Source organism: Haliotis asinina, chromosome 4 (genome assembly GCF_037392515.1).
Source record: "Haliotis asinina isolate JCU_RB_2024 chromosome 4, JCU_Hal_asi_v2, whole genome shotgun sequence".
NCBI lineage: Eukaryota > Metazoa > Mollusca > Gastropoda > Lepetellida > Haliotidae > Haliotis > Haliotis asinina.
Window position 1 is genome coordinate 10812463 of NC_090283.1, and position 14408 is coordinate 10826870.

General features: G+C 39.2%; 1 protein-coding gene across 1 annotated transcript; it reads right to left on the reverse strand.

Moving 5' to 3' along the window:
* Window positions 1-2720: 2720 nt before the first annotated feature.
* LOC137281263 (thioredoxin reductase-like selenoprotein T) lies at window positions 2721-9156 on the reverse strand. The gene is made up of 5 exons (XM_067812417.1): window positions 8926-9156; window positions 7825-8062; window positions 6719-6806; window positions 5865-6010; window positions 2721-5370 (listed from the first exon to the last, which is right to left on the reverse strand). The coding sequence occupies exons 1-4, from the start codon at window positions 9090-9092 to the stop codon at window positions 5901-5903; spliced, it is 603 nt and encodes a 200-aa protein (XP_067668518.1). The 5' UTR covers window positions 9093-9156; the 3' UTR covers window positions 2721-5370; window positions 5865-5900.
* Window positions 9157-14408: the final 5252 nt, after the last annotated feature.

The following is a 14408-nucleotide window of genomic DNA, read 5'->3' on the forward strand; positions in this document are numbered from 1 at the left end:
AGTTTCTGTGATCAAGTCCTACTTCTCCCGGTTATTAACTATACAAACATGGTATATCAACACCTGCAAGGCCCTGATTAACCAGTGACCCAAGTTTCTGTGATAAAGTCCTTCATCTCCCGGTTATTAACTATACAAACATGGTATATCAACACCTGCAAGGCCCTGATTCACCAGTGCCCCAAGTTTCTGTGATCAAGTCCTACATCTCCCGGTTATTAACTATACAAACATGGTATATCAACACCTGCAAGGCCCTGATTCACCAGTGACCCAAGTTTCTGTGATCAAGTCCTTCATCTCCCGGTTATTAACTATACAAACATGGTATATCAACACCTGCAAGGCCCTGATTCACCAGTGACCCAAGTTTCTGTGATCAAGTCCTTCATCTCCCGGTTATTAACTATACAAACATGGTATATCAACACCTGCAAGGCCCTGATTAACCAGTGACCCAAGTTTCTGTGATCAAGTCCTACATCTCCCGGTTATTAACTATACAAACATGGTATATCAACACCTGCAAGGCCCTGATTAACCAGTGACCCAAGTTTCTGTGATCAAGTCCTACATCTCCCGGTTATTAACTATACAAACATGGTATATCAACACCTGCAAGGCCCTGATTAACCAGTGACCCAAGTTTCTGTGATCAAGTCCTTCATCTCCCGGTTATTAACTATACAAACATGGTATATCAACACCTGCAAGGCCCTGATTAACCAGTGCCCCAAGTTTCTGTGATCAAGTCCTACTTCTCCCGGTTATTAACTATACAAACATGGTATATCAACACCTGCAAGGCCCTGATTAACCAGTGACCCAAGTTTCTGTGATAAAGTCCTTCATCTCCCGGTTATTAACTATACAAACATGGTATATCAACACCTGCAAGGCCCTGATTAACCAGTGACCCAAGTTTCTGTGATCAAGTCCTACATCTCCCGGTTATTAACTATACAAACATGGTATATCAACACCTGCAAGGCCCTGATTAACCAGTGACCCAAGTTTCTGTGATCAAGTCCTACATCTCCCGGTTATTAACTATACAAACATGGTATATCAACACCTGCAAGGCCCTGATTAACCAGTGACCCAAGTTTCTGTGATCAAGTCCTACATCTCCCGGTTATTAACTATACAAACATGGTATATCAACACCTGCAAGGCCCTGATTAACCAGTGACCCAAGTTTCTGTGATCAAGTCCTACATCTCCCGGTTATTAACTATACAAACATGGTATATCAACACCTGCAAGGCCCTGATTAACCAGTGACCCAAGTTTCTGTGATCAAGTCCTACATCTCCCGGTTATTAACTATACAAACATGGTATATCAACACCTGCAAGGCCCTGATTAACCAGTGACCCAAGTTTCTGTGATCAAGTCCTACATCTCCCGGTTATTAACTATACAAACATGGTATATCAGCACCTGCAAGGCCCTGATTAACCAGTGACCCAAGTTTCTGTGATCAAGTCCTACATCTCCCGGTTATTAACTATACAAACATGGTATATCAACACCTGCAAGGCCCTGATTAACCAGTGCCCCAAGTTTCTGTGATCAAGTCCTACATCTCCCGGTTATTAACTATACAAACATGGTATATCAACACCTGCAAGGCCCTGATTAACCAGTGACCCAAGTTTCTGTGATCAAGTCCTTCATCTCCCGGTTATTAACTATACAAACATGGTATATCAACACCTGCAAGGCCCTGATTAACCAGTGACCCAAGTTTCTGTGATCAAGTCCTACATCTCCCGGTTATTAACTATACAAACATGGTATATCAACACCTGCAAGGCCCTGATTAACCAGTGACCCAAGTTTCTGTGATCAAGTCCTACATCTCCCGGTTATTAACTATACAAACATGGTATATCAACACCTGCAAGGGCCTGATTAACCAGTGACCCAAGTTTCTGTGATCAAGTCCTACATCTCCCGGTTATTAACTATACAAACATGGTATATCAACACCTGCAAGGCCCTGATTAACCAGTGACCCAAGTTTCTGTGATCAAGTCCTACATCTCCCGGTTATTAACTATACAAACATGGTATATCAACACCTGCAAGGCCCTGATTAACCAGTGACCCAAGTTACTATGATCAAGCCCAACGTTTCCATTACATGTATTAACCAATCATGGTATATCAACACCTGCAAGGCCCTGATTAACCAGTGACCCAAGTTATTGTGATAAGTCCTACATCTTCCCATTATAAACCATACAAACATTGTATAACACAATGCTAGACTGCATACAACAGTCTTCAAATAGTTTTTATTGGAGCTATGACAACTTCTACTGTTTGTGACAGGACAAGTAGAATAACCTTTTTTACCTTCAGCATTTTCCTTTTAAAGGCATTTTAATCAACATCTCTACTTTTTGGTTTTATTCACAATATGGCAATGTTCAGATGTTCTATAAACATGTCTTCTTATGCAAAGAAAATCTAGCTATCCCACATCTTTTGTAAAGGAGTATGAGATTTTCTTTGTGTAAGAAGACATGTCACATGTGTTTGAGGCCTTGCCATGAAAAGGAACCTCAACACACACCAAAGATTTCCAACTGCAAATCACTATGCCAACATTTAAATCTCGACAAGAAGCACACTTAGTTGGACAGAGTCCAAACAGTGCATAATACTACACAGGGCTGGACAGCCACAGTGTATAAAACAAAAGCTGTCAATGGTGTAGTCACATGATTTTATTTACACATATTTCACGAACAGGGGATAAATGAAAACGTACAGGATATCCAGGTTATACAACCCAAACAACAAAAGCATGGAATGATTTACAATTAAACAATGAATGTCCAGAGTCCTCAGACATGGAAAGAAAACACTCTCTGCCCCTGCAGCTGTAACCGTTAGTTACCAGAGGCTTGTTGCTTAGATGCTGCACTGCTGACCATTCTGGTTCACTTCAATGCAGTCTAACATCCATGACCAACTGGTGCATCCAGGATCTTCCAGGGTTTACATTCTAATTCTATCACAAAAATACATCAATAAACTAACCACTCTACCGTGTTGGGTTTTAAGCATCGTTTGAATGTAATAACACAGAATGTTATGTCCACCTTTCTTTCAAGGCTGAGAAAATGGTAATATTAGGTCTGGATGTGAAATAAAACAGGGAACGCATGACTTTACTCAATTTTTTATACTCAGGAATAATATCAGTTCCTGTGCATAATGCGTTAAAATTTGGATTTACCCTGTTTTACCAATGCTCCAACAAGATCAATAGGTCAACTGATTGCTAACGAGATAAGCAAAAAGTTAATTCAAGTACGTAAAGCACTTTTTCAGTGAGTATTTCCTAACAACACACCTAATAGCAATATTACAGCTAAGTCAAGACCAGGACACTGACTCCACACAATGCGCCATGTGAGGAATCAAACCCAGACCTTCAGAGCTTTAACCCCAGGCTTTACCACCAACCTCAAAGAGGTTTGAGCAAATGTTCATGACACAACAGATGGCAATATTACATGTGTCCATGATGGTCTGTGTTAGACAGACAATAGGAAGCAGAGGAGGGCCAGTATAAGTTGTTTTATGTCATATTCTAGCAATATTCCAGCAACATCATAGTGAGGGACACCAGAAATGGACTTCACACATTGTACGTATTTACACTGTACCAATTTTCCAACAAAGATACCCCAACACCTTAGGAGGCCCTGACTCACCATAGGTGTGCATCTTTATGTCTGATCATATTGTCTAGCAATCTCTGTATGTAACACAGACACAGACACAGACACAGACATCAGAATAAACAGTAATCTCACTGATATTACCCATGAGTTCTAAGGCCATGAAGAAAGCAGACAATAACATCAGTAAGTTTGTTCATGAAACAGGGATGGAATCAAGAATATTTAACTTGTGATAGTTGGAAATCAAACTAGTATTCAACATCACAATCACATAACATGCATAAAAACATATTTCCATTTATTGTACCGATCTCTTTAAATGTCAGTCCTCTTACAAACAGATCTACAAAATATACAAAGTTTGATTTCTCTGCACATTAGATGGAAAGAGTGGTTGAAGAATCTCAAGGAGACCGCTTGGGAACAAAAACAAAAACAACAGAAATAGTCACCCAATGTCAGTGAGTTGTCTTTAAAAGTATCAAGGTAATATGCTTGAATAATATAGGCAAAATCTGAATAGTATGTATACGTCAGTTATCCCACGCCAGCATGCATTGTACTAAAACATTCAAAGACGATCGTTACCATACCATTTCCCACCTTTTACCATTCAGCATCCTGTTAGAAAACACCTGTATGGACATCTTTTATTAAGTTTGTCAAACAGAGAGATATTCATAAAAGAATCCTTAGTTATGATCAACTTAACCTTAATATTAATGTAAACAAAAAGATTTCTTTGAATAAATTCATTGCACAACATAGCTAAACCGACAGGGTAAAAGACAACAGTGATTGTAGTGAGTTTGTTTTTATGCCACTTTTAGCAATATTCCAGCAATATCATGGCACGAGATACCAGAAATGGGCTGCACACATTGTACCCATGGGGAGATATGAACCCAGATCTTTGGCACGATGCCTTAACCACTAGGCTACCCCATCGCCCCACTATGATTGTATGTGGCGTGAAGGAGAGAGTTTGAGGGCTTTTTCTCCTAACTCTGTAATTTGACTTTGCAAATTACATGCTGGAGGACAGACCAAACTGAATCAGGTATTTCACCGCACCGCATAAACTCAGGATAATGGCTGGCGTGAACCAACCCTAAAAAACGTTTAAAGATGAAATGATGAACTGGAGTTAGTCCTTCAACTTCTCACTCATTCTGTTGTCTTGAACAATGATACATGATTCTGTCAATTTACCACAGGAATTTCAAGTACATTACAATCCTGTCAAACATGATAACTATTTGTACCGTAACAGCGTACTGTGACAAGCTAGTGGTCAGCCATTTATACAAGCTAGCACTCAACAAACATGTCACATCAAAATCAGTTCTGTTTGTACAACAAGAATACCTATATCATTGCATAATTCACCATAAATTATTACAGGAAACATTTATGTCTTTTATAAACTTTCTACACTTGATTTCTAACCATGAGTGGATTTCTATCTTTTCTAACTGTCTGGAGCAAGCCTTGTAACAACAGGTGCGACTCTTGCCAGCTGAGAGACAGTGACTGTGGTAAATTGGATGGCTGCTGTATTCTGACTGGGGATCCGGTCCAAGCCAGCAATGGTTGCTTTAAACTTGAACCTTCATAAGCTCAGGACAGCAGCGCCCCAACTTGCTAACAGTCAAAGTGGGTTCACCTGAAAAGCAGACAAGGAGTAAGTGCAGCTGGAATTCTGTTCCAAATCTGCCTTTGACGACATATCACCATATTCCATCACTAGTTAAGAACAAGACAGTTAAACTGCAGACACAATCCAAAGATAGCCCAGTAAAACGAGTCTGCTACATTAACTAACATCGGCAAATAAAATACGAATGATACACCACAATACATGTAAACTCGAAGCGTTTTAGTGAAGATTCAGGTTACAATTGATCTTCAGCAAGCCATACTTTTCATAAGAGGCGACTGACAGAATTGGACAGTCAGACTCACAGACAAGGCTGATACATGATATCGTATACCAGTTGCACAGATCAACGCTCATGCTGTTGGTCACAATTATTTACAGATTGTGGCCAAAATGAGAGGTGGAATATTGGTTGGTCTGTGTGAAACAGACACTGGCAGACAAAAGTTGTCATACAGACTGTACCTCGGAAGTAGGCACTGAAGAAACTCTGGACTTACCTGGCAAATGCCGGACGTGTTAGACAAGACACAGGTCTACTGTACTTGTTGTTTATTGCTCAATCTCATGTGATTATCAATCATTTGAAACATCTCGGATGGGGATGGTATACGGCCTGTCTCCAGTTTTGACCAGACAGGCACATCTGCACACACAACATAAACACATATTACCAGGGTGTGACAATGAATAATAGAGTAACCCTCTCATATCCAAACTCTAACAATAACAATATGGATAAAACATGAGAAATATTCCCAACCATATCTCATCAAATCTTCCCCCCCCCCCATGCTTCTCTTAAAAGTTTTACTGCCCTCTTAAACTTTTATAAGTAAGTAAGTAAGTAAGTAAGTGGTCTTACATGATGAAGTAAGTAAGTAAGTAAGTAAGTAAGTAAGTAAGTAAGTAAGTAAGTAAGTAAGTAAGTAAGTAAGTAAGTAAGTAAGTAAGTAAGTGGTCTTACATGATGAAGTAAGTAAGTAAGTAAGTAAGTAAGTAAGTAAGTAAGTAAAAGTAAGTAAGTAAGTGGTCTTACATGATGATGTACTAGCTTGCTTGAAAGTCTTGAGCTGGTAGTTATGATGGAATACCATTGTAATACAGATATCTCAGTCAGTGAGTGAGTGAGAGCATGAAATAGGATTTAAGTCACATCAATGATGTTTGGGCCATATCATGGGCCAGTAAATCAAAACAGAATTATCCCTGATTTTCAGTTTAGACTAGTACATCATCATACATACAGGTATACCTAATAGGACATTATAATGATAAGTGATATATCTATCACCAGCAAGTAGCATCTATTAGTATTGCAAGTGATTACTACAAACATTATATATGAACTCACCATTGAAAGAAACTTCAAAAGCCCCTGTAGAAATGAGTTGTCCTTCTAGAGCATTGCTGATGAAAAACACCATGAGGCAGGCATATATCTACAACAGAACATGACCAACATTTACAGAAGCTGCATTCTCATGTTGTACTAAGGCACTGAAGGAGGTCTAAGCAGTAGGGAACATAATGTGGTTCAGTGTCAGTGAACATCCCGAGACGTAATGTGTACGCGAGCATCCTATCGTCTCTTGTTCGCGAGACTGTGCGCTCTGCGGTACTAACTGAAGCACTTCCCCCTAATTAATTCAATCACTATGAAACCACCTCGACTGGGTGCGAACATGATGCAGTGTAATTAAAGCGGCCCGTAAAATCCCCAAGGGTGGTGGGGTACTTGACAGTTGTGAATGAACAGGTTTTTCAATCTCGGATGCCACGCTTTCGTCATTTGCACGCAATAGATTACAACTTGCAGAATAAACGTTTTTTGTCCAACAAAATATTCACAATCATCCAAGGTTGATGCATACTGGGCCTCTCTATTTTCCCATTTTTTCTGCATGTGAAAACATTGGGAAAGTAGAGATACCACACCCAGCATCGGCTGTTTACATATGTCTGGGGAAACAGACTGTCCCATACATTAGGACAGATTAGGTCAGATAGTTTGATTGCGTGCAGATTTAAAAACACCCATGCCTCAACCCATCATAATGAACAAAATGAAGAAATGCACATCCTTTTGGTATTGTGATCCGGTACTCAAAATTTGGAAGAGGTTAGCAAAATGGTCACAAACATCTCAAATTCACAAGTTCATGTCATGTATATCTTGACACTGGTGATTACACTGTTATACTTTTTATGAAAGTTTCATACTTCATTTAACTCAGACCAGGTTGGTGAATGAATAAATATATGTTTGGGCCCCTTTCACCAATATTCCAGCAAGATAAAAAATTAGGCTTCACACAATATACCCATGTGGGGAATTGAATCCTGCTTTTTGGTTACAAGACTGAACACCACCCCACAGCCCTCAAACAAGGTGAAAGCACATTTTTTAGCTAAACATGATCCCCCTTGCCACGACAGGATTATTAACTACAATCTCACCTTATTTTCTGTTGCCCATCTGAAGGCAGCAGGAGTTTCCATGTTGAAGAGAGGGAAAGGATTGTACCCAGAGACAACAAGACCAATGAGAACAAGTTTAAAGACAGATAAGAACTGAGCAAGCATAGCCTTGACAGGTGGCGGAGGGTAGTTGTCGCCAACAACCGTCAGGCTAGGGAAGCGGTCATGAAGTGCTTGAGCGTACTGGTCAAACACTTTCCGGTACCCTCAGGAGTAACTGAAAAACAAAGGTTACACATTAATAACAAAGGATAGAATATGTATTTGTAGCATTAACATGGACGATCAACCAATGAGAATATCACAGAAAGACTTGCGCCACAATGACCCCTCCCCAACAATTTCATTTTGCAAGCCCTAATCCACAAACCTTAACTCTAATTTTACAGCTTCCAGTCAAATCGTTTTACATGAATAAAAAGATATCTTTATCCACATCATTCAAATTTGGGGGGGGTATGGGTGGACACCTCAATATCATATGCTTCAATGGTAAGAAAATATAAGAATGTACATGATGTATGATACATATATTTTGCTTGACAGACCATGGATAATAACTTGATTTATTCTTAGATTATACATCTGCAAAAACTGACACACAAAAATTATTTCAATAAATCTTGAATGATTACAAAAAGGGGCATCGTCATACTGTCTTGTATATTAGTTTTAGCAGTCACGTGACATCAGAAGTTTTCGCCTGTGCTCAATGATCCAGGGGCCAAAGGATCGTGTTAAGACAATTAGTTGACCAAACGTAATATGAACACTCACATACAAACGTGCATCATATATGTAAGCAATTGGGACATAGATATAGGCGAAATGCTGGACAAACTAGTTTTCCATGCGACAAAATGGTAACAAACAAATTATACACATACATCTAGCCAAGACTTTCGTGGTCACGTTGCGCACACCATAGACAAAGGATCTTTTGGGCATTTCTGCCATATCAAGTGATTATAACAATTATAAAATGATCATCATCGTATAAACAGCAATCAAATAATGCGCAACACGTTATTCTTATCACGAAGTGAAGCCATGACGATATTGTCTACAAAATGAACATACCAGAACATAAACTTTATCGTTGGGCCGGCAAACTGAGCAAGTTTGGGGGCCTTGATGTCCTTGTGAGCATTAATGTTAACTTCTTGCGATTGCGTCAAGTCTTTATACGTAAATAGTAGAAAACAAGCAGCTAACGCAGCAAACGACCACCCAGCGGTGATCGCCATTTTGTTGTGTTGCTCACATCCGGTACAACTCGGGAAAATCCGTACAATCCCGTTGATGACGATAGGGTTCCTCTCGTCACGTGATCATGTCTACAACGCCAGAGAGCGGCAATCACAACGATTTAGGAGTACACTTATATTGTTTTATTTTACTTTGCTTATTCACAAAACACACTGAAAATATATCCATTTGTTGAATTTTTAAGAGTGAGATACTCTAAATACAGATGAAAATACAAATATTTTCACTGAGTTGAATAACATGTTATTTTACTGAGTAGAATATCACTTTTGCAGACTTAGTCGATGCCTCGATCATTTACAAACAATGATGAAAATATAATAAATAGAATATTTTGTTAATGTTGTCAAGTAACATGTATATTTCATCGAGTGGTCCGACAAGGCTGATATGTTCACTCGTGGCTGCTTTGTCAGACCACTCGATGAAATATACATGTTACTTGACAACATAAACAAAATATTCTCTTTTTATTTTAGCTCATGGATACCCATGTTTACCATTTTAATAGGAGTAAATTACTTATAGACTTTCTGATAGATATATATCGTATCCTGTCGGCTTTTCACAAAATTGATTGGTCAGTTTTAGTGATATGACGTCATACTGCTTCGTACATCAGGACAATACAATATGACGCCACCCATTGTTAATGATGTCACGTCATTACATTTATCGCTGTGGGACACAGATCACCTAGCTCTATCCTCAACTTCAAGAACCAAGGTTCGCACATCAAGTGACCGAACTTCTTTTAGCTACGCGCTGATTCTTGCACCGGTTTGTTGAACCCCAGCTGTGTTATATATAGTTAGATATGATGATTGTCTCCATACAATCCAGTTATTGACACAAAGAGCATCGATCTCCACAGTTGGGATACGATGACATGTGACAACCAAGTCAGCGAGCCTGACCACCCTATCCCGTTTTCAGTCTCTTACGACAAACACAGTAACCTTTTATGGCAAGCATGGGTCGATGAAGTCCAACTGTACCTTGAATCTTCACTGGCCACATGCACAAGAGTAATCGAGTCTCACGACAATTGCTGAAGATTAGATCTTGTCCGGACCTTCACTGGTTCATACTGTGACATGAGAACAAACTGACATTATAACAGCTTCTCGATGGGCTTTGCATATATTCTTTTGCATAATCCTATTATATTGTCTCTGATTATATAGATTTGTATTTTGCAATTACATCTGAAGGGTGAATGAGTGATATTCCAGCAATATCATAGAGGGCACAGAAGAAATGGGCGTCATTGTAACCTTGTGGGGGAATCGAACCCTTGCAGCGGTTGTAACGGTGACGTGCATGAAAATAGTCAGTATATTCATACATCAATGTGATGGTATCGTCAACGTCAGGCGTGTTTACCAACTACTTCAGAGGGAGTCGCCACCAGCGACACGCTTGGATTCAAGCTTTGTCTATATATTCAACACAAGTTCCAAACAGTATCTCTCATAGCTATAGAACCATTCCTGGAAATACAGGCGTCTCTGCGAGGATGACCCAGCGTCTCGGTGCAGCTTTACAATTGCGTACATCGATGCTCATGCTGCTGATCAGTTGATGGTCTGGTCAGAATTCAGTCATTCACAGTCACATACAGCTTGAATATTGTTAAGTGCCGTATTAAAAAAGAAACAAACTAACTCATCCCGTCGTTCCTTGGGACAGAATATCAACATTACAGCATATCAACCCTGACAACCTGCTGGTTTATGAAAATCTTTCATATTTTATGTTAAGTACATGTATGCATAAACACCATCTTAATACCCAGTTTCACTTCATCTATTATATCTCTATAGGAACTTAGAGTGACTCTCACTCTATGCTTAATGCTTACATCACGAAACGGGGTCAAAGTTCACTCCTAAACAACTGAAATTACAAGCCTGACTTTGAAGGTGAAAGTATGGTACTACAGTAAACAATCTGTTCCCAGAGTTACTTCCCTTGCTACATCACTGTTAAGACATCGTGTCTGAATGTAGACGAGTTTTCCCAGAGTGAGGAGTTTACTTTTACACTGCTTTTATCAATATTCCAACAATATCACGGCCGAGGACACCAGAAAATGGACTTCACGCATTGTACCCACGTGGGGAATCGAACCAGGGTCTTCGGCGTGATGAGCGAATGCTTTATTTCTCAGAAAATTGAAGACACTTGAAGTTACTTAAGACTGAGTTTTTTGGTGCAATAATTTTTTTCCAGAGGTGGGGCATTTTGTGTGTGTGTGTGCGTAATATTTAAAGGGGCACTGATGCGGAGCAATTTCCGTGGACTGGTGTAAACTTTTGTTATTGTTTTTCTCCCGTGAGTACGCGGATGATATCCCAGAATTCGTGACTGGATCGTGACCTCTGCTGCGCAGTCCGTATGCGCAGTTGATAGTTTAATTAGAGACAGATCAACTAAGGTGAAGTAATATTTACTTCATTACAAATGTATTATGCAAACAAACGAAACACTTTGAAGGGTATTCATCTGCCAGTTGTAGAAATGGTAAAAAACTACCAGGACGGAAAATAACGAAGCCAATGTACGTCTCTATATTTTGTCTCATATCCCTAATTAGTTTATTGTCATATTTGTATGATTTTGAAAATTAATAAAAGAACACACGATCTACTTATACTTATAGTAAATTTCTAACATGACAGCAATATTTAAACATTGCATAGAATGCCAATGTGGATCCTATTTCACACACATACGCGATCTAGTGTGTGCTTTCTGTCATATAGATTCTGCTGAAAGCTATAACAAATAAATTAAAACAAAATGCAAATAATGAATGTAAAACAGGCTAATTTTATAGCAACAATGTTAGGCTACTACCTTGTTCAGGAATGTATCCATCAATATCCACATAAAAGAAATCGTATTCCATTCATCTGCAGCTGGTAAATAATCCTGCTCTGTGTCGTGTGTCTTACAACAGTCTAATTTGCGAAAAAGTAACATCGTTTCACATTCACATGGGTGAAAACCTGATAAACCTCTCATTGGTCACCAAAAGTAGCATACATGGTAACTAATTGTATGATGTCCGCATTCTAAGTAATTTAGTTAACCAATAATGAGCAATCAATCAATCAACGCAAGGGTGGTTAATTCTTTGAAGGGAGGATGTTGTTTTTACACTCGCACTTTACGACAGGGTGTAGTCAGTATAAAGTAGTACATCTACACACATTGCCTTTTGACAAATCCGCTGTAGAAGATAAAAATAATTAATCAATCAGTGTGTTATCGGTTAATCCTTTGATCGATGTTTGTTTGTTTCTGTAACTCAGCTGATAAACTCTCTTGCATCACTTACATGCACAGATTACATAACATACAATACATTTGCCATTACAGACCTTAATTTATACTGTTGAGTATTTACTTCAGACAGGAGAAATGCCAAATGGGAACCTTTGTTGAGTAACCGAAGTGATGTTACTACTAATTATACCTGTTACAAATTCATTAACTGACCATCCAGAGAATGATGACAAATAACACGTGTAGGTTTACACCATCAAACGTGAGTCACAGCAAGGAAGATGTAATCTCTGTGTTGCATGCAGCCTGAAAACACTTATGGGCCGAAACTGTTTTGAGGATACCAACGGAACTTCGTTACATTAGGAATACATAAGGCATTTGCTGTGTACTTGGGTAAATAGGTGTAATACATTTGTTTGTTTTTCACGTAAGAAAACTTTTCAGATTTCTCTACCAAAGGCAAAGTCGTCGTTTTTAGTTTACGAATTCAAATAAATCAACTGTGTGTTTTTGTGATCATAAATAATACACCAGGGTAGCTACCACAGCTACCAAAATTTACGTATAATATTTGCTATGACAGCTGAACCAACAAAAAAAACCCATCAAAACTACCTAAATATAAAGCTTTGCAATCTTTCGGACTGAAACAAATGGCTTGCTACGTGCCTGTAGACATCATATTTTCACTTAACTTGATTAAATATCGAGGGTAAAAACACAGAAATAGGATTAAATTGATCAGTCACTATACCATCCAAGCATCCGAAAAAAAATTACACTGCTAGGATATTTTGTTACGATCAGACAAGGAATACCATGGATATTTTTAAATAATGGCATATGATGGGCATCCGGCCTCCTGACTGTTTAGGTGAAGAAATTCTGTTAATATGGACAGGAGCCCAGTCCCTTCGTCCATCACGGTCGAGGGAGCGGGCGCTGGCCAATTTGCAGTTTGGTTTCGTAATTAGACCGTTGGCGAGAAACATTATTCGCTCCGCATCAGTGCCCCTTTAATATCCGTTTTCTACTTTTAGAGGCGACCCTTGTGCATACAAACCTTGTCACTCCCTGCATATTATGCGACTCATCTTTAATAGCAAACATTTCCTTCCCTGTCATTCATACTACACGTACATCCATAATAATAATGGGGGAGCTGAGCTGGGGTAGCCTAATGGTTAAAGTGGTCGCTCATCACACCAAAGACCTGGGTTTGATTCCCAATAAGGGTGAAATTTTATGTGAAGCCCATTTCTGGCGTCCCTCATGATATTGCTGGAATATTGCTAAAAGTGGTGTGAAACCAAAGACATTCACTCCTTCCTGGCCAGTACCTTAATGCAGATGATTTATATATACTGACTGGATGTACAAGTCTCTATGATAGGGCCATGAAGCAAAGACGACATTATGAATCAAAATGTTTGTTATGTGCCCCCTATGTGTGTGTGAGAAAGGGAGAGAGAGAGAGGAGGGGTTGGGAAGAGGGAGAGCAATGCTTTTGTAGTGCTTTGAGCAATATTAAAAAAAAATAAAACAACTCAACAGTTTGCACCCATGTGGGGATTTAAACACAGGTCTTGTGTGCCAACACTTAAACCACTTGACTACCCCTTCACCTTCTTCACACGAGAGTAAATCCAAGGGGGTGAATTGGTGACTTTTCCCAGATAAGCTGGACTGAATTGTCTCCCTTGGACAAGTAATCCCAGTGTTTGTTTGCCCTTGAGCCTGAAAAAGCCACAGGCCCTAAGGACCCAGAACCATTAAAAGTTGTGGGTCCTGATGAGAGTGTGTAGGGCTTGTATCATAATATGGAAATAATACTTACAGTTATGCAAATATGCAAAAACTATCAGCCATAAGGACCTACAGAAAACAAAAGCTGTGGGTCCAAGTCATCGCTGGTAGTTGTTGCCACGAGTCACACACTCATCAGACTATGGCAGAAAAACTTTCAATCATGACCAGATAAGGATATGAATAACATT